Raw genomic sequence first — 21,358 nt, 5'->3', positions numbered from 1 at the left:
TTTTTAATTACTATCTTATTTTTATATGACTTTGAACTGTGCATATCATTTTTTTAGTGCCAGGAAAACGGGGGATTTAACAAACCCACCTGTATCTCGAAGGTGTACGATGTGTGGGCTCGCAGCTTGCTGATCTCCACCTGTGTGTCCTTTAATCCTCGTTTGCCCGGAACGTATCTCACGCCATCGTCGCATGGCTGACATGCCCTCCACTCACTGCTGTGACAGCGGCGACATAACACGTTGTAGGACAGGTCATGGCGGTGCCCAGTGTCACGCGGTGGGTGCCACTCCAGCCGCACTGAGGTCTGGTTGACAACCGAAACCACATTACGAGGAGCTGAGGGGACGCCTGGAAAGAGAGAGTTGGAGATGGAACCAAGGGGAAAAGGTGATAAAAGTATTTTATTCCACTGTCCATAACTGATTCAGGGAGTCAGGTCTGAGAGAGGAACATCTCCAGAGAAATTCTCTGAGGCTCAGTAAAGCAGATTACTAATTCAGACAACATTCCGGAGAGCACTTGGGGAAATAGTTATTTTATTATTTAAGTCAGCAGGACAAAATAGTACTGGCTGAATAATTCAGCATGATATATTGTGACATTTAGATGTGGCAATCAAAGAAATACCACTCAAATTTACGTTGATTCGCGGCCTTCATCCAGCTTTAATATAGTCACAGCTCATTTGCTACACCATCAATTATCATACCAAGAAGTCAAACATTATGGAAATTTTACGCCTAAATTTTACACTGAGATCAAGTGATGACCCGTGAATGTGGCGCCATAATGTGGAGACCTACAGTCGCTTTGTCTTTAGCAAAAGGTCAGTGAGTCATCAGCATACACGTGGGAGGTGACAATACTCTATGCATTTGTGACTAAAGTAATAATAATGTACAAAAATGTTAACACATTCAACAGCAGTGCCTGCTTAAAGTCATACAATAATCTGAGAAATGTTTGACTGTCTGTCTGTCTGTTTGTTTGTTCCCTGACTCTTCCCACGTTCTTTGGCCAATTTCTGTCAAACGTGGCACACATATTGTATGTAGGTGGATCTGGGAATTGCTCATACAAGATCAAATTGACCAAAGGTCAATCATTAGGTACAGGATCATTGGGTCAGTGGCTCACATATGAGTTTATTACTCTGATTTCCCATTTCATCAGACCTATTCCTGGTGAGTGTTGGACTCTGTCAGGGCTGCACCTTCTCACCAGTCTTGTTTATGAGTTTCATGGACAGGATTTCAAGGAGCAGTCAGGGATTAGAGGATGTCCAGTCTGGTGCCTGAGAATTGCATCTCTACTTTTTGCAGATGATGTGCTTCAACTGGCCTCATCAGACACTTGTCTCCAATGTGCAACTGGGAAGATCTGATGTCAGATGTGAAGCGACTTGGATGAGGATCAGTGCCTCCAAATCACACTGGTTCTTTTTGTCCCCTCTTGGTCAGTGGAGACTTTTCACCACAAGTTGAGGAGTTGAAGTATCTCTGGGTCTTGTTCAAGATTGGGAGCAAGATAGAGTGCGAGATCAATAGAGTGATCAGTGTTGTGTATGATGTACTGTGGACACTATACCAGACTATCATGCTGTCTCAGTCAATTTACGTAATATCCTCACTTATGGTCATGAGCTTTGTTTGGTGATCCAGTGGACTACATGGTGATTTTCCATCTGAATCAGAAGCACTGAATCAAAACACAGATGTTAGCATGCAAGGCGCTCAACTGCACACCAGGAGCAATTTAGGGATTAAGGACCTTGCTCTGATTAAGGACCTCGTCCTTACTGACTTTTTCTTCTGGCAGGATTGGAACTAAGGATCCTCTTGTCTCAAGCTCACCGCTTGAACCTCTAGACCACGACTTCCTTGAAAGACCAAGGTTGTAGATACAAGTGAAGGAAATGAGGTTCCTCCGTACGGTATCCAGGCTTACAATGAGGGACAGTGGGATAAGTTTGAATATCCAGGAAGGCCTCAGAGTAGAGCAGCTGGAGGAAACTTGGAGGTGAGATTTTTAAAGTTTAAAGTTTTTAAAGTCATTTCTCAGCAAGGTAATATCGAACTCATGCAGCTAATGTTTTTGAAGCACATGAAAGGCGTCTTAGGTAGCAAGAAAGATTCATCTTGATTGATGCACCGAGGAAATTATTAATCACATTATTTAATATTCTCTTGTTCTGAACTTCTGACTCGAGGGACATGTGGTGGTTTCATGTTCAGCACATGGCTGCACCAGTCAACATTAATGAAAGAGATATATTTCATTTTTGCAGATTTCTATCACACCCAAAAGCCATGTAGCATGAGACACCTTCAACAAGTTGGATATTTAGTAAATATTTCCTGGATGGTAAATAGTCTTTTTATTACAGTTGTATGACTAAGGTTATAAATAATGAAGTTGCCCTTTAATTGTTACAGATTGAATATGTTGAATTTTTGTGCACAATATAGCTTCTTTAGATAAAAAAAAAATACATAAATTGCTGCAGAGGTAGAAATAAAATTTACTTCAGTATTAAATTAGGCACAATTCATATCATTCTAGTTTTAACTGACCTTACATGAAATATATTAATTTTTTTGTTGTAATTTCTGGACTGTAATTCAGTTTTTTAAAATTTGTTTGGCTGGTCTTGTGACTTGCATTTCATAGTGGCATATGTAAAAAACATACTGCTTTATGATGCATGGCCACAAGATGGCACCATCTACACACATGGCAAGCTGCTCCTGTGTAATATTCTGAACGTACTGTTAAACTGGTTGCCAAATGTCGTAAAGCAAGAAGAAGACAACAAAGAAGCTCTGAATGAGGACATGCTGGGTCGTAGAGAATCAATGAAATTAATAAACAGTGCTCTCATAGTGAAAGACCACATTCTTGAATAAAGAGGGGAAATAGGAGACAGGAAACAATACTACTCAGTGCTCCACTTGTTTGCACTTTGTGGGAAAGCCAGAATGAGTATGAGAGCTAGGCTGAGAATAATTACAATGTTTTAAAAATGTGTAATCAATTAAAAAGGTTACTAACATTTCATGAGGTACATAATATGTGTAAGAAAATTTAAGTTCTTGATGTTTTCTTCCATTTCATCTGTTCAGTGGTGACAAGATGTTTACTCTTGAAATCTCATGCCTTGTATAATAACTTTAATTCATTAGCTTCTGCTCACTAACACAGTGATTGTATTATATATAAATAATGCAGTGATTAAATTCTTTTTGCATGAAGCAATAGCACCGCACTTCAAAAATAAATGTAACATATATGTTTTTTTTCCCTCTTCATGACATATTTGGACAGATGGGATTAATACTCAAATACAGCATATAGTCTGGAATATACGGTGTGACTGTGGCTATGCTAGTGTGACTGAGGCCAACAGGAGTTGCTGCACATATGATAGTGAGTAAACCTCACTCCCCAACACCAAAAGACACTCTGGTCCCAGACGCCAGAGGCCTTGGGTTTTAGCCATCTGGTCAGTGCACCTGCTACCCAAATCCAGAGATCGTGAGTTTGCATCCCGTGAGTGGAACGAATGGAGAGTACAACATACACAACAGAGGTTAAACTAACACATTTCTGACCAAAGCAGCTTCATTTAGGATCAGTTTGTACCAGAGCAGGAGGTGACTCGGGAGAATTGGAGAAGGACAGCCCATATATAGACCAAGGTTCGATTCCAGGTGTGTGCTTCAGGCTACTTATCCATCAAGGTGAACAAGACACTTCATCTGCATTGTCCCAGTCCACTCATCTGTAAATGGGTACGGGCCTGAGCTGGGGAAGTAACCGGTGATGGACTAGCATGCCGCCCTAGAGGACTCATTGAGCCTTATCTGCTTGATGCTACAGTATCCCGGGATAACCACCCGGATGGGCCTCTGGGCCTGTATAGGACATGCTGCTTCTTCTTCTGTCATGACATAGAATTTGACCCAAAATGTTAAACAGATGTCAAAATGTCTGTTTGAAGCCTTTCAGCAAATGCTACTTTTACTAAAACCTTTTTAGAAATTACCTGTGGAATTTTGGTCTTTGTATTTAAAAATACAGTAGTAATAAATTGCAGTTTCCAGCCAGTAACAATATGAAAATTAGGATGGTGCACTGTAAAAAAAGTCTATGAAATTAACTGTGAAATCACTGTAAAAAGTTAAACAATGGAGTAATGCATAATTTACAGCAATAATGTGTAAAATGTGGAACGAAACTGAACTGTGAATTTAACAGTTCCGATATGTTAAAATAATCATATACCATTGAATTTACAAATGACTGAAGTTTAAACACAGAAAAACCATAACACCAAAAACTGTACAATACTGTTAGATTTTACAGATGAGAATTGTCACAAATATAATAAAATACTTTTAATTAAGGTGATATATCTGTTTATACTACATTTTGAGGATAATTAAACATGAGGTGACCGTTTTGTAGAGATTTTATCTTCTAAATCAACAATAAAATTACAATAGGTTCACACTGTAAAATTTACATATTTTATGCCAAACAATTTACATATTCACCGTCATTTTCACAGAATTCTCCTGGTAACCACAGGTGCCAGAATTTTTCCATAAAAAGCAAGTGACCTCAGAGTTCAACTTCAGGAAGACAATTTTATGTCCTCTTTTCTGCCATCCGTCTGTTTCTTTTTTGTTCTTTTGTGTTTCTTTCGTGTCAGTTTGTCTCTTTGATCTGAGCTGTAATTTGTTATAGAGGCACTGCAGCGACACCCAGAGTTTTCACAAACTTAAATCTGGCAAGTGCACTTGTCCTTGATTTTTCATGCAGATCAGAGACTCACTCAATCGTGACATCTTTGAGCAAGAGCAGCGGAGACGAAACTGATGTTCATCTCTGGCATATGTAAAGTGACAGAGTCATAACATCTGCAAGGAGCCGTGTTAGTGTGCACTTTTCAAACACACGCCTACACCGACGCACCAATGTGCCAACGATCAGCGGGGGGTCTAAAATCTACGCTGTGCCAACTTATGAACATTCCTACGGAGAGACACAGGAAAAAAAGGCACATCCGTCAGTCAGAAACTGTTTATTTATAAGTATGCACACGAAAACATATGCACCATGTTGCCACTTAAATTGCATATTACATATATATTTATGTATAATCATCATGAGCTGTATTCAGCCAAACACACTTCTACTTGAACTGTTTTATAAGATGAAATCAAACATATTGGCTCATGAGTGAATGCTAATCTATACACAACTGCACAGTAAAAATCCACAAACACAAATCTTCCTCTGTGACCGGAGGCGTACTTTGATTTTCTGTCAAGCAGCCATCCAGTGCATTCACTCTTCCACCTCACTGCTCTGATTTTATAACTGAATAGGTTTATACCCACTCTAAATAAACTCTGCATTCTTCTTGTTGCATGTATGGCAGTTGGGGGGGGGGGGTGGAATCTGGTGCCCCAGTTTTTCTTCCCATGTTTTTTTTTTAATCTTAGAATTGAAAGTACAAAGATAATTTGCAAAACTGCAAAGACTCACACCTGACTGAGAAAAAAGGCTGATCCCCCCCGACTCCCTCTTTTAATCAACAACTTGGGTGTGCCATCATTGTTGAGATGAAGCTTTTATTTTCTCTTGTCAAAACAGGTTAACAGACAGACTTGTGTCTGGAATAAATGAATTTAAATCAACCAACTGGTAGAATGTTTAATGAATGTGTAAAGGTACAGCTGATAACATCTGGAGTCCAAACTCATTGCTCAGCAGGATCCACTTTAAATGGGTTTTAATCTTCCTTTGACACCTACTGTATGTGGTTGCAGTTATGTGTTAAATATCCCAAAAATCCCTGTTATACGGGTTTAAAATTCTTTAGCTATAAGAAACATTTAGCACTCAAATAGCTTGTCTGAGCATGAGTGACGTATGCCACGGAAGTCGCCATTTAAAATCCTGCTTATAGTGTGAGCCTACACAGCTGTGATTGTCTCCAGGCAACACACCCACATTTTCTCTGGGAGAAAGGACAGGGCACGGTAAGCAGCTGCGAGCAGCAATATTGTTTCATGGCAAGAAAGAGCACTACATATTCAGTATTTGCTCTGGGAGTGCTGATGGAGAAGTACAGAGAAGGCCAAGAGAAGAGTTGTAGTATTATATGAGGAAGTCTGGAGTGGCAGAGACAGGGACAGTGTGGTAGCTGTTAGATACACAGTAGGAATGAAAGATGCATTCAAGGTGAAAAGTCAAAAGACACAGACATAACACAACACACCCAGAATTCGATCCGACCATTCAGACCATCACAGATTTACAAAAATGTGAATCGCATTTTTTACTGTTCACAGTTACAACGTGGGATCAGATTCAAACCAGACATGCACAAATTGAAATTTTACATGCAGTTTGAACAAAGCCTTAGTTCAGTTGGAATAAACACACTGGAAATATTGTACCGTGCGTTGGAAAGCCAGGATTTCTGCTTGAAAATATGGATGCACAAGCTCAATATGACATTCAATGAAATGACCATCACCTCCCGGCTAACTCATAAAGGGGTAAGCAGGTGGAGTAATGGCGCCACCCTGTATGAACTTAGCGGGATGAATGAAGCCCAAACACGCCCCATCTTACAGTCTGTTACCGAACATGCAGCTAACGGGCTAACCTCTTGGATCAGGTGATTTGTTAAACCATGTTTTTGTGAACTGAGCGCTGGTTTTCATAACGATTTGCTTGGGTGTGAATACTAAAACAATCTGACCATATTTCCTCAATAATCACGGATTAACTGGACCTAAAATCATCAAGGTACCAATAGCTGGTAAAAGTGCTAACCGGTGCTAACTTTGCAAACATATCAAATTAAATAACATGAAGATTTCACTCGGCATAAATACTGGCACAAAGACTTCTTAGATGATATGCTGAGACCATTAAATGAACAGTAAGACATATTATTACAGATGTTTTAATAAAATACTCAGGCTTCCACAACAGCTAGCAGCCACAGCTAGCAGGCCTCTAAGTCTGAGGAAAGACAAATGACATCATACACAAGCAGGATGTCAGCGAGATAAACCTTGCTTTTTATGATGCGTTGGGTATTTACATATATCTTCATTAATGGTGGGTGTTTAAGCAGCTTTTACAGATAAAGGGGTTGGGTGGATGTTCAGGGGAGGGGGGATTTCATGATGTAGCACACAGTTGCGCTAACTGCAAGTTGCTTGTCGCAGATTGTTATCTTCTTCACAATGATGTTGCAGCAACCATGGAGTTACTGCAGACATTCAGAAATGTTTAACCCTTTAATGTCCTCACATTTTTCAATAGAATGTAGCCGAGGTGAACATGCTCTACCGAAAAAAGGTTGATATGCGATAAACAAATTCTGCTATGCTGTCGCCAAGTGCAAACAAATAAACAATCACAAAAAAAACAAAACAAGTGGACAAAACTGACAGGGAATGTATATCACAGTTGCAATCGTAAGCTGTTGTGCGTTGTTACAATGTCAGCAATTAAAAAGATATGATCATGTGTGGTACATATTATACAATTAATGAATTTTTTTCCATTCATGCAATGGTAAGAATATGTGCCTTGTTGAATGAAACATTTCATCTTTCACCTCATGAAATATTCTTTCCATTGCACAAATGAAAAGAAAAGAGACTTACATTTTGGTGTATGTCACTGGTCTTTTGAGGTCAAGAGGTTCCAAACATTTCAACACAAACTTTAAATAGCAATCCAATCCAAACGCTGAAACTTATCACCTTTGGTAATATCAATATCTCTCACGGCCTTAAAATGACAATGTAGTCCATATCTCATGCTGTGCATTGGCTTCTTCGTCAATAAGGTTGTTCAAATAGTTGTCTGTCATCAAAACAAACCGGCCATGTTTGTTTTTAAGCTATAGCGCCGTCGCTGCTATTGTGAGTGTGTGGTGGTTGTGGTGTGGTGTGGTGTGCAAATGGGATGAATGATCAATATCACGTGACATACAAACCACTAATCAATTGACAACGACCGATTTAGGCGTTATATGTAATCTGCCATCCCCCCAGGACCTGTACACCTCCAGGGCGTGATGCAAGCAAGGAAGATAGCAGCTGATCCCTCTCACCCAGGACACAAACTTTTTTTCACCCTCCCTTCTGTCAGACGGATGAGGTCCATCAGGACTAAAACCTGAAGAAACAAAAACAGCTTCTTTCAGTCCACACCTAGACTAACAAATAATGCCAGAGACGCCCATTTACCCTGCCCCCACCCCCCACCCCCACTCCCTCAAAGTACAGATTGATCATCCCTGCACTGAAAGGTACTGTACATCTGCATGCCTGCACAGCCCCATTACCACTATGTTATATTTATTTGAAGTGAACATAATTTTCCCCATTTTGTCTATTGACTACTTCATTTCTTACAGAAGTATTTTTTTCTGTTATTTTTATTGTTTACGCACCAATTAGTTCTTACAGAATTATTCTTTTCCTTTTCTTTTTATTGCTGTTTATGCACCAATGACACCAGATCAAATTGCTTGTATGCGAGAATTTACTTGGCAATAAATCCGATTCTAATTCTGATATAAAACCACCTATCGCATCTATTGTACTGCTTCCTGGGAGAAGCAGCCAGTGCCTGAAAATGGTATTTTAGCTTCAATGTTTGATACTGATTTATGACCTACAGTATTTCAGTGTGTTGAAAAGGTGTATAATATAAACCTGCCCAGAAGGACAACGGGGAGTGATGCACATTCTCAAATGTGGATTTTGTGTCATCGCAGCAGGAACAGTCAAATATTAAGCAGGTAGAACAGCACTCACATCCATTAAAAAAAGAAAGAAAAAAACCCCAAAACCTCAAATTATTAAACATAAAACAGCCATAAATCAGAATGAAGTAAACAACCTCACAAGATTTTTCTTCTTCTCCTGTTAGCACCTACAAAGCATGCAGCTGTATCCAGGTCACCGGGACACGCACATACACCGTTTCACAGTTTGAGACTCGCTACACAGGCAGTCCAAAATGATTCATGTCTCAACCTACTTACACCGTCTCTCTGTGGAGCGGAGAGGCAGCGTCTCGCATAGCAAATATAGCCTCTTCAACACACCGAGCACTCCGACTGCAGTGGAAAGTCCGAGGAACGGAGCAGCAGTATTACTTATTGCTTCCCGACAACAAATGCAAACACACTGAACAATGTGCAAGAAAAAGAAAAAACATTGTAGAAGATATTCGCCTTTAATTATTGGACATTGCAGTGTTGGTGCAGTCGTCTGCTTGTTTGTAACAACGGTAAAAAAAAAAGCATGTAGGGGTGATTCTTAGACTACGGGCACTTATTATGTCCTTTGATCATATTGTATGAAAAACAGAAAAAGGGGAAATTTCACACTTTTATAGTTATCTTTACAATGAAAGTGTGTTAAGAAATTTGTTCTAGTAGTCTATGATGACTTTTTCACCTTTTTTCAGCATCATTATATGCAAATATTGCCGTTTTGTGCTTGTCCCACACACAGACTTTTGATCTTCAATGATAAAAATGAATGGTAAAGAAACATTTTTTCTAATGTTTTAAAATATATCTGAATAAAATATCAGTAAAATAATCAAAACATAATTGGGGTATTCAATGTCATACAACTGTTGTGATTTTTTTTTAAAACAAAATGTAGTTGTCCCACACTATTGCCGTAATTTCCACCACAACACTGTAATATCCCTTTAAACAGTTTTCCACCACAACACTGTAATATCCCTTTAAACAGTTTGTATGAAAGATTGTTTGGGTAGTTTCTATGGAGATAAACAGTGACATCAGAGCACATGTATATAGCGCCAAATCACAACAAACAGTTACCTCAAGGCGCTTTATATTGTAAGGCAATGGTTTGGTGGAAATTACATTTACAAGGCCAATAGTGCCCATAGTTAAAGAATCACCCGTAGATTCACAAATCCTGTATCAGTCACACTGAACTGCATGTAGTCACAGTGCTGAAGATTGATTCCCCAGTGTGTGTGTGTGTAGACAGACTGACTCACTGGTGCACTCATCCGCAGGACTGTCCATATCACCGCGGTAATAGCCGTTCCGACATGCGCACAGGGTGGCGGCCTCGATGGTGGAGCGGCTGTTGAGCGGACACTGCTGGCACAGTCCAACTCCCTGCAAGGCTTTAAAGGTGCCCTGAGGACAAGCTGCAGAGAGCAGAAGCCATGGGTTAGAACACAAAGACACACAATGTTGCCCTCTGAATATGAAAGATGTGCAACAATAAGTTCATATTTTCTTGCTTTCTGTTTGTGTTCAGTGGAAGGAGGCTTTGCCTGCAGAGTTCATGTTGGTACTGTGAGGTTGACAAAGCAGAGAGGGATTTTCTGGGGATTGGAGCAGATTATCTTGTTCGGCCAAGATATGATGTTTCTGTGGAATGAATCAATTCAATCAGCGTTTGTTGTGATCCATCAGAGTAGATGGATATAGATCACTCCCGTGTTTGGGAAACGTTTGAGGAACAAGCCGATCTGTATGCTTATCAATGGCAGACAGGAAGCATGTGGGTTGTCACGACAACAAATCAAATCAAATCAAATCAAATCAATTTTATTTATATAGCGCCAAATCACAACAAACAGTTGCCCCAAGGCGCCTTATATTGTAAGGCAAGGCCATACAATAATTACGGAAAAACCCCAACGGTCAAAACGACCCCCTGTGAGCAAGCACTTGGCAACAGTGGTAAGGAAAAACTCCCTTTTAACAGGAAGAAACCTCCAGCAGAACCAGGCTCAGGGAGGGGCAGTCTCTCAACACAGAGAGACAGAGAGAGAGAGAGAGAGAGAGAGAGAGAGAGAGAGAGAGAGAGAGGACAATGAAGATACTGTGAAAAGGCTGAACGGATGGACATTTTCCTTAAATTTTTTGAGAAATTACTCGATTTCCAGGTTTGGAGTTGACAGGATTTTTCTGCCAGTGGACAGGATTTTGCTGCACAATGGACTTGACTGGTTTTATTGCAGAAAATTCAAAGCATGCGTGACACTAACCATACTATCCCAGCAGGCTTGAATTGGAAAACCACTCATACCACTGAGAAGTTTTGAGTCTGACCTAGAAAAACTAGGGTGTGGTTCTCCATCTTTTGCACTCTGAGAAACCAGCATTTCTCAACATTTCACCCAATGAAGTCAAAACGTCACACATTCTTGAGAAATGTTGGTTTCTCAAAATGCAAAAGATTGAGAGCCACGCCCTAGTTTTTCTGGGTCAGGTTCAAAACCAGTCACCCCTCTTAAATGTGAGGCACCATTGGCTGGTATGGTTAGACCTTACCCATGTGAAGCATATTGGGGTGCCTTTATTGTGATTTGGAGTGATATAAATAAATTGAATAATTGCAAAGCGTTTTGAACATCTGTTGGAAAAAAGCTATAGCAATGCAGTCCTTCACTTGTCTCCTACTCTGTAACCTTTTTTCTAAGGCTTAGTTGTTGTTTTTATTTGTTATGGTCGAAGTGTGTCACCAGACAGCAATTTAAACCCTTGACCACAGTGTACTCCCAAAAATTTTACTTCTCTGCAAACCCAGTTTTCAAACTTCTTATGAGCTGATCACTTACCTTGTAGAAATACTCTACTTGAACTCTCATCAGGGTCACATTTTGGACATGTCATGAAATGTGACTGCTGTCATGGTACCTGGAAGCTGATGAGGGAGGGGCAGTGCTTTTGCAACTAGCTACGGCTGCAATATAGCTAAATAGCAATGATAGTAAGCTACAGCAGCACCAGAATTAACACTCTGGAGTCGTTTGAGGCAGATACGCGTCAAAAGCACATGACCAAATCATGTCGTCGTACCATCAAATCTCCCATACTCTGAGTTTCCATTTGAGTGTGAGTTGAAAGAGCAGACTTCAACCTATATACCCGTTTTTAAATTTTATCGATAGACCCAGTAAAATTTTTGATTCATGATTCATGAATTTCAAAAGGCTTTTTCCTGATTATTATGGTAATGTATGGAGCGCCTCTCCATGCTGCAGTTTCGCTCAGCACACACATGAACAGGACTTTTCTTCCTCTTTCCTCCTCCCTGGCCAGAACAACAAACCTCCATTTGGTCAACTGTTTGTTTCCTTTTTGTGAAATGTACCCATTTTATCCTGCAGATTTTCTGGCCGTTTTCTGCCATTATGCAGTTCTTTTACATTGAGATTAGGGATGGGTATCGATAAGATTTCATCAATATCGATACCATTCTCAATTCCGCTTATCAATCCGATTCCTTATCGATTCTCTTATTCATACCTCTTGTGAATTTTTTGTGTACTAAAAGTAGGCTTTACAGGTTTTCTATGTCAGCGGGTCAAAAAACTTTTTCTTATCATGCTCCCGCTCTGTGGAGCGGTCTTCCTGCTACTGTGAGGCAGTCGGAGTCCGTGGACATTTTTAAGTCAAGCCTTAAAGACTATTTTTATTGTCTTTCTTATGAATAGTTTTATTTTGTATCTGTTTTATTCTTTTACTTCTGTTTTTAATTATGTATTTGAATTTTTTTATTTTTATTTATTTATTTAAATTTTTTATGTGAGGCGCCTTGAGACGGCTTTGGCTGTGATTTGGCGCTTTATAAGCCGATTAAATTGAAATTGAATTGAAATTGAACAACATTTTATTGAGTCTTAAAGTAAATAAATATGAAATTAGTCACTGCATCTTTAAACTTTGGACATAAAAAACTATATGGTGGATCCTTGATCTCTGGACATAAATAGAAAAACAAAATCTGTAGTTTTTGTCAAAAGCATTTCCTTTCAGACATTATTGGCATGAATGTCTTTCCATACATCTGAGCTGAGCTCTTGCAGCTGACTGTGCTGCACATCAGGATGTAATTCATAAAGAAAGCACGTCTCATTTTGGGAGGAAAAAAGTTTTAGATTGAAGTTTATTGTCTGTATTACAACGTTTGTAAGAGGTGTAATTTTATTTAAAGCGGTAATTCATTTAGATGTTATTAATTCTGACCGGCCTCACAGCAGAGAGCCGCGCAGCATTTGGAGCTGTGCCAACGGAACAGAGGACAATTCTCTTTTCTTGACTGCAACAAGACAAGAGTCCCAGTTAGTGACTTTAATCCACACAAAAGTGACTCACGATATTTTAAAGGCTTTGAGAGGGGTTAAGAAGCAGACTTGCCATTTGTGAAGAGCAACGAATCAAAGAACCAATGAGCTAGTGGATCGAAGCATTGCCTCATTGGATCACGCTTCAAAGTGGTGTTGCGCTGCAGAAACAGTCGATTACAGACCCACTGCAGAGTCTGTGATCAATGTAGAGAAATGATTATTTTCTTGACAAACACCCTCAAAAACAACGGCTGCTCTGAAGGACCGATAAGGGAATCATTAAGTAAAAAGGCTATTGATATCGGTGGATCAAATAATTTCTTAAAGATACTCGAAAAGAACCGGTTCTCGATACCCAACCCTAACTGAGACTGCTAAATGTGTTGGTTGCACACCAGGAAGTTGCGGTACTCGATAAACATTAAGAGTACCCATGTAGCCAAAAATGAGAATTGCAGTTACTCAGTCCAGGTGAGTAGTAGCCCAATTCCAGCACAGAGGAACATGTATAGATAATACAGCAGTGCAACACTGCTTTGAGTCTTGACTACACTTTTTGGTGTACTGCAACTTCTTGTTTTTGGTGAGCTGAGGTTAAGCGTCCTCATAAATCTGCACATTTACATCTCTTTGAAGTCAGCAGCTTGCATGTGTGTGTGTTTGGGCCTTTAACAGGCAGACAGACATCTGGCTTATCAAGGCCCATCTTCGCTCACACACACGATGTAAATATGCATGTGTGTCCATCTGACTAATTATGAGAAAATATGAACCCTCAATAATAAAGCATGTGTGAGCCTGCAGGAATAATCAGGTCTAGCTCTTCCAGTGTGGTTATGGTTTTATCTCTGTTGGTTTGGATGGACGTGCTTAACCAAACTGTATGAAAGTTGGTGAAAGTATTGTTTGTTGCTTAAATGCATTACAATTACATAATGATCTGGATTCAGAATTCGATGATCAGTTTATTTTATTACTGAAAATATGCAGTGTTTTGATCAATCATGTTTATAAATTGTTTGTGTACTAGTTTATACCTATGGACTGTCTTTGTGGTTTGCCTTTCATGGATATGTGCCCCTTGCAGACTGCCTATTTTGTGTATCCTGACCCTTGCCTCTCCATCATTTGAGAATAAAATCTGTTTTACACATGTAGATGTATCGTTCTCTGCTGTGGGGTCCCCAGTCATACTATGTAGAAATATTAGATCATGTACCAGACATTACACCTATAAATAAAAATCTCATAATTGTGATAATGAGAATGAAGATATTATCGGTAGTTTGTTTAATGATCTTCAAAAAGAAATAAGTCCTATACAGGCCCTCAGGCCATTCAAATCAGTGTTTATCTTTGTATACCATAGCATGAAGTGGATGAGAGTCTACCAGGATGTGAATCCATCATAGGTCAAGCTCCTAGCCAAGGTTGGTTCCCAAATACAGCTGGGTGGACTGGGACAATACAGATGAAGTACCTTGTCCAAGGACACTGATAAGCAGCCTGAAATCAAACCCTGGTCAAAAATCTGGTAGTGCGACTTCTATGCCACAGAGACACCTGCTCTGCATTGTTGTTGCTGTTGTTGTCCTTTCAGCTGGTCCCGTTGGGTTCGGGGTCGCCACAGCTGATACGGCAAGATCGGCACTGGTATTTGGCACAGGTTTTACATCGGATGCCCTGGCGCAATTGCAGTTTTACCTGGAGGAACACACACAGCCCCTGGTGTTCGAAAAAGTATCCCATCCAAGTACTAACTAGGCCCCACGATGCTTAGCTTCTGAGATCTGACACCATCAGGCTGACACAGAACACACTGAGACACCTGCTCTGCATTATTATTATTGTTATTTTTTTAAGGAACAAAATAAGAATTACTGAAATAAAAATTTAAAAAAATCTCAAATTTGATTTTCAGTGCAACAGAAATGTTCGGAAGTTTAAAATTGAGTCTTTGCTGAAAAAAAAAACCCATCAAAAATTTAGAGTGTCTAAAACCTTTGCACAGCACTGCAAATTCAATTTCATCAATTTAACCAATGTTGACTGTTTCTGATTTGATAATATGATACACAATTCTGTAATTTAATCATAAAACTAGAAGCACTCAGAGACAAGGCCATGGGGTCACTGACGCCATGACATCTACACGCCATGGAATCACTGAACCTAAAAAAGTCTAACAATGATGTTTGCTCAGTAGTAAAAAAAAGTTTCATCTGCTGTGACTGGATAGCATGTATCCTTAGCGCTTGGCATCACAGTTTATTGCAACTTGCACCTTTCCCAGAAGCTACTGTCACCTGAGCACTGATATTGATATTGCATGTGCTTATAGACAAAAACAAATAAGAGAAAATTCAATTTATTATTCAACTAAACTGCAAATATATGAATTTTTTAACATTTATGAAACACTTCTCTAAACAAGGCCATAGGGTCACTGGGCCTCATGTATCAAAGTTGCGTACTTGTGGCGCAAATTTACGGTGTAAATCTGAAGTACACCAAAGTTGCCGTGACATGTATCAAGCAGTGCGCACCTGCCCATTTCCGGCGTACGCCCGACGTGACCTTGATAAATGCAGTGGGTGAAAACAATCATAATTATAATAAACACGCCCATAAATATGCAGACTCCGCTTCAGACACACCCTCATTTTACAACATGGAAGCCAGGAAGACGGCAAAGAAAAAGAACTCCACCAATCACGAAGCGTGCCAATAGAGCGTCAAAAGCGGCTGTCGTATCAATTGTTTTGTAGCATAATCAAAAAAGTGTTACAGTGGTCCCTCGTTTACCGCGGGAGTTACGTTCTAAAAATAGCCCGTAATACGTGAAATCCGCAACGTACTCAGTGTTATTTTTTACAATTATTATAGACGTTTCAAAGCTGTAAAACCCCTCACTACACACTTTATACACTTTCTCAATCAGGCATGAACATTTTCTCACTTTTCTCTCGTGTGTAAACACTCTCAAAGTTCAAACCTTAGTAGAAAAATAAGACCAAGCTGTTTTCAGGCCCAAACATTTGTTTGAGAAATAAAAATAGAACGTTTTCCTATAAATAATTATGATGGCTTTTAGAACTAACGAATTTAATTTTAATGATCAACGTACGAGGTTGGACACATAAGAAATTATTAATAGTGACTGACCAGTATTTCACAGTTCCTCTGATTGCGCCTCTGCGTCCTGATGCCGCGCCTTTTTCCACTGAGTCAAACCTCGCTGCAGGTGTCTTTTTCCGAGTGAAAAACACAGTTATGAGTAGTTGTTGGCGCTCTTTTTTCTTCTGGGCGAGAAGATTCTTATAAACAGACACGCAGACCACAATGCACTGTAAAAAAAGCATGCAAAATTGGACTAAAACAATACGCGGAACTGCGAGGCCACGACAGGTGAATGGCGTTATAGCGAGGGACCACTGTATTCTCTTTTCACATGTCAATAATTCTTGACGTGGATATTTGCTCAATTAATAAGACGCCTAATTTTTCAGATTTCCTTATTTTTAAATTTTATTTCTTTATTTATTTTATTGTAACAAACGAATGGAGAAGACAAAACCTGATTGCAGCACAGGCGAAGGGAATGACAACACTACAGTTGTAATTATCAATTTCATAGTCTAAAACGATCACACCACATAAAGTTAAGCTCAGCGCTGTTCTGGCTCCAGGCTCGAAGTCTGGAGAAAAAGGCGAGCAGCGCTTTCTTTGCGGTCAGCGCTGTGGCCACGGATTGTGCTCGATAGACCAGCAATCCGATTTGTATTGATTATTATGTAGTATAACAAGGAAAGTGTTATTTATGTAACATATGCATTGATTTGTATAATGGCACTGTTTATCATGTTGATCATTTACATTTTTATGTGGATTCCAGTGCTGGTTCATTTTGGTGTATAATTTACACCACCTCTCGACCTGGTGTATATTTTCAGCGCAGCGTACACCAAAGACCACATTGATAAATGCCAAGTAGCGCAGCCATTTTGGCGTACACCCCATATACGCTCAAATATTGCCATACGCAACGTTGATACATGAGGCCCACTGACCCTAAAGAGATTCCCTCCTTGGCACAGTGATCTATATCTTTTTGTCTCTTTCTCTAAAATTGTATATAATAATCATTAGATTATTAATATATAAACAAAAATAAATTTAAGAAATATTACAATTTAAAAACAAATGCACCCGAACATGATGACAGCTGCAACTGCTTAATGCTAACTTTTAACATTGAAAATGCCATAGACACGCTAACGCATTAGCATCGGGATCCGGATCGTGATCCGGATCACCACTAAAATTTAATCACTTGTTCCTCTTGTCATTTCCAACCACTCCACAAAATTTAATCCATTCATAACTTTTGAGTTATCCTGCTGACAAACAAACAAACAAACGCGACCGAAAACATAACCTCCTTGGCGGAGGTAAAAATCCCTTCAGCTTCTCCCTTTCTTCTGTCAGGTTTCACAACAGCTGATCTGAGATGGACCTGCATGTTTATTCAGCACGTTTTACACCACATGTCCTTCCTGCAACCTGCAACATTACATGGAGAATGAGTAGAGGTGGCCTTGAACCAGGGATCTCTTGCTCTGGAATCCAGAGCACAATTACAATTTAAAAAAAAAATGTCATTATTGCTTATTCAATATCGCAGAGTTTGAATTGAATTAGATCAAAACCAAATGGTAGCTTTCACTGCGCATAACCATTAAATGAAAAGATTTTAAAATGTCAGATTTTAAGATTTTGAATATGCCAACACAGCAAATACCCAACAACATGTCTAAATTGTATATGTGCCTCTTTTGATGTACATATGAATACACAAATTTAAAATGAGGTGAGAAAGTAGTCTAAAATAAATGTCAATGAGGAAAACCATAAACAGGCATAGAAATGAGCACAAACATAATAGAATATAAAGACAGAGAAAATAGGGAAGCATAGAAAGAGAGCAGAGCAGAACCACAGAGAGTGTTTGTTCTTTCGGATTCTCTCTGCAACCTTTAACCAACTGTGTGGATTCATGCAGCTTTGAAAAGTGTCTAATGTTGGCAACAGGCTCACTGATCAATTATTAAAAACGTGAATGTGTGCCCGTGGCAAAAGGCTGCACATTTGAAAGCCAAGAGCATTGTTAGGGTTCAAAGCAGAGGCAGAGCTCTATTTGTGTCTTTTACTTGAATATTTGTTACCCACTCACACAGACTGAACTCTATGTTCGACAGTAAATCCACTTTCCTGAACGCTGATTGGCAGAAGAACACACAAATCAACCGTTTCTCTCTCACTCTGTCCTCTGAATCTTTCTCTGTCACACCAACCACCTGCATGTCCTCCTTCACCACATCCATGAACCTCCTCTTTGGCCTCTCTCTTCTCCTCCTGTCTGGTGGCTCCATCCTCAGCATCGTTCTCCCTATATACCCCGAGTCCCTCCTGCCACTCCGTCCTGCTTGCACTCTCTTCTTCACCTCTTCACCACATTCTGAAGTACTCTGGAACATTGACCCAAAGTATTTAATCTTGTGTACCTTCACCACTGTATCGGGCCATCGTGATGAAGAAAGAGCTGAGCCAGAAGACGAGACTCGTGATTTACCAGTCGATTTATTCTCCTATTCTCACCTATGGTCATCAACTTTGGGTAATGACCAAAATAACAAGGTCATGGATACAAGTGGTGAAAATGAGATTCCTCCATTGGGACTCTGAGCTTACACTCAGGGACAGGGTAAGAAACTTGAATATCTGGGAGGGACTCTGAGTAGAGCCACTGCTTCTTCTCATCAAAAGAAGCCCGCTGAGGTGCTTGTCTTTGACTTTATTTCCATCAATCACTAAGAAATAGAAATGGGATGGTGCTGTGTGGTAAATCTGTCTGGAGTGAGCAATTCTCAAAAACTCAGTGACTATGGAAGGAGAGAGAAGCCACCATGACACCCAAACAACTCTGCACCACCACTAACAGCTCCATGGTGGAGTGGAACAGAGAAGGATTTTCTTCAAAAGATGATGTGAAACATCAGCTACAGTTTGGTGTTATAAATGATTTAGTGCCATGACTAAAGTGTCAGCATTTCAGACCTGTGTCTTGCCTTCGGTCATGTCATCGGCCACTGATTTAGTGACAGAAATGGATAAAGTGAAGTTTTAAAATTACCCCTGACAGCACTTGACAATATATATTACATTGCAGAAAGTATGTCGTTTTCCTTTTATTTCAGGGGAATGACTCGGGTTCTCGCCACTTCAATGGGCTTGGGATTCCCATACGCCTTCTGGCAACCTGCAGCTGAAGATGATGAAGAAGATGGAAATACTGAAGTTGTTAAGTGTTGCACCTGCAGTGAAGAAGCTCTTCTGGTTGGAAATTCCTGAAAATGATCTTACAGACTTGTCAGATTCTGTTGTGTGGGCCGGTGAAGAGGAGGTACTGCTGGCCCACCACCACCAGAGGGCGCCCTGCTTGGAGTGCGGGCTCCAAGCACGAGAGGGCGCCAGACCTAGAAGAAGTGACAGCTGTCATTCATCCCCTGCCCCAGCTGTCACTCGTTCATCATCATCACCACCATAAAAGCCGGACTGCAACTCCACCTCCTCGCCGAGAAATCGACTACCATTCCTGAGGTAATCCGTCTCTGCAGTATTTGGATTAATCCACATTTTGATCTCTGTTTGCAGCCGTTTATTCCTGTGGGACAGTTTTGTTGGAGTGGCGTGTTGTGGGAACCGCGACGTCTTCGCCTCCCACTCCCTCCAGATAAGTGACTGACAGGAGCTGCTTGAGTGTTTGATTGGAGGTGGAGGTGCTCCCTCCCATCAGTGTTGGACTGTGTATTACTGAGTGTGCGGACTCACACTCACACATCCTGTTTTTGCTTTCTGCCAGCAGTACCAGGGTCGACAGCCGGGAACAGAGGCCACCTGGGGACTCGGGACTTGGCGGCTCCGGTGTTCTTCAGACCGTTGGTGGTGGAAGCCGTGTGGAGTACGGCTTCTCTCTCGTCGGGGGGGTCTCCTATCTTCGAGCCTGCCACACGTCACCTGGTGCTAATTGACTGTGCATATTTTCTGTGTCTTTTCGTTGTGTAGCGTCACAACATTAAATTGTTACCTTTTGGTTTAGTCATTGTCCGTTCATTTGCGCCCCCTGTTGTGGGTCCGTGCTATGACACCTTCACAACAGGATTTCTCGGCCATCGTCATGGACTCCGAGGGGCGTCAACCCGAGCTTGAACGGCCAATGGAAGAACCAGGAGCGCAGGCGTCAGCAGGAGGCGTGTTGAGTGAGCTGCAGCAGATCTTAACCGCTTTGACGGCTCGGTTAGACTTAGTGACCGAGCAGAATGTCCTCCTTAATCGGAGGGTGGAGGCTCTCACCGCCAGGGTGGAAGCGCACGAGCAGGGCGCTGCTGCAGCCGCTCCTCTGGCTGGTCCTGGGCCTGTATCAGACGTTCCACTGGTCGTTCAACGAACCCCCCCACCGTCCCCTGAAGCATACATAAGCCCTCCGGAACCGTACGGGGGCTGTGTCGAGACGTGCGCGGACTTCCTCATGCAGTGTTCGCTCGTCTTTTCACAGCGCCCTGTCATGTACGCATCAGACGCTAGCCGGGTGGCTTATGTGATCAATTTGCTTCGAGGAGAGGCACGCGCATGGGCTACGGCGCTTTGGGAGCAGAATTCACGGCTCCTAACGTCTTATACTGGGTTTGTACGGGAGTTCAAACAAGTGTTTGATCATCCCAACAGAGGCGAGACCGCTTCGAACATGCTGCTGTCGATGAGACAGGGGCGCCATAGCGCAGCCGAGTATGCAGTCGACTTCCGCATCGCGGCAGCGAGGTCCGGCTGGAATAACGTTGCGCTCCGCGCCGCCTTTGTAAATGGACTGTCACCGGTCCTTAAGGAGCACCTACTGGCTAAGGAGGAACCGTGGGATTTTGACGGGCTTATTGATTTAGTTATACGCTTAGACAACCGCTTAAACGAGCATCGTCGGGAGCAGGCCGGGGGGGCGTGACCGGGCACGAGCCGTCCCTCCTCCTTCCGGTTCCGACAAAGTGACGTCGTCCCCACGCTTCACTGCCAGAGAGCTCCGTGTGGCTACAGCTCCCCCTGCTGAGGAGGCTATGGACACGA

The 21,358-nt window shown here is 41.2% G+C and overlaps 1 protein-coding gene across 1 annotated transcript in view; it reads right to left on the bottom strand.

Moving 5' to 3' along the window:
- The window catches only part of LOC117518397 (ephrin type-B receptor 1-like), a 225,370-nt gene that overhangs the window by 71,316 nt on the left and 132,696 nt on the right, over positions 1-21,358 (bottom strand). The window contains exons 6-7 of the mRNA XM_034179506.1: positions 10,094-10,249; positions 90-352 (exon numbers count right to left, since the gene is read on the bottom strand). Coding sequence (XP_034035397.1) covers positions 90-352; positions 10,094-10,249 — 419 coding nt within the window. The remainder of the gene's footprint in view (positions 1-89; positions 353-10,093; positions 10,250-21,358) is intronic.

Source organism: Thalassophryne amazonica, chromosome 10 (assembly GCF_902500255.1).
Source record: "Thalassophryne amazonica chromosome 10, fThaAma1.1, whole genome shotgun sequence".
Lineage (NCBI taxonomy): Eukaryota > Metazoa > Chordata > Actinopteri > Batrachoidiformes > Batrachoididae > Thalassophryne > Thalassophryne amazonica.
This window is presented reverse-complemented; position numbering and strand designations above follow the sequence as displayed.